At 71.3% G+C, this 296-nt stretch overlaps 1 protein-coding gene across 1 annotated transcript in view; it reads right to left on the bottom strand.

Annotated features, from left to right (window-relative positions):
• Positions 1–296, bottom strand: part of MARVELD3 (MARVEL domain containing 3) — a 2,064-nt gene extending 1,768 nt beyond the window's left edge. The window contains exon 1 of the mRNA XM_085305742.1: positions 224–296. Coding sequence (XP_085161868.1) covers positions 224–296 — 73 coding nt within the window. The remainder of the gene's footprint in view (positions 1–223) is intronic.

The raw sequence follows: 296 nt of genomic DNA, 5'->3' as shown, positions 1-296 counted from the left end.
CCGCTGCCCCGCTCCGCCATGGCGCGGCGAGGGGCGGGCGGGGCGCGGCGGGGCGGCGCGTCCTGCTCGGTCCCTTCGCACCTGTCTGTGGCCCTTGTCCCCGCGCGTGCCCGGCCCCTTCCTGGGCTCGTCGATCCGCTCCGTTCCCGCCGTCTCCCGTGGCAGCAAGGTCCCGAAGCTCACCACCTGCGCTGTGAAGTGTTTTCTCGTGCCCGTCTGGTACCTCTGACCGCTTTCCGGGGGTGCTGCCTTTTCCCGTGCTGCGGGTCTTGGGGAACAGCTGTTCTGCAGGGCAT

Source organism: Rhea americana, unplaced genomic scaffold, assembly GCF_003343005.1.
Source record: "Rhea americana isolate MKP2758 unplaced genomic scaffold, rheAme1 scaffold_226, whole genome shotgun sequence".
NCBI lineage: Eukaryota > Metazoa > Chordata > Aves > Rheiformes > Rheidae > Rhea > Rhea americana.
This window is presented reverse-complemented; position numbering and strand designations above follow the sequence as displayed.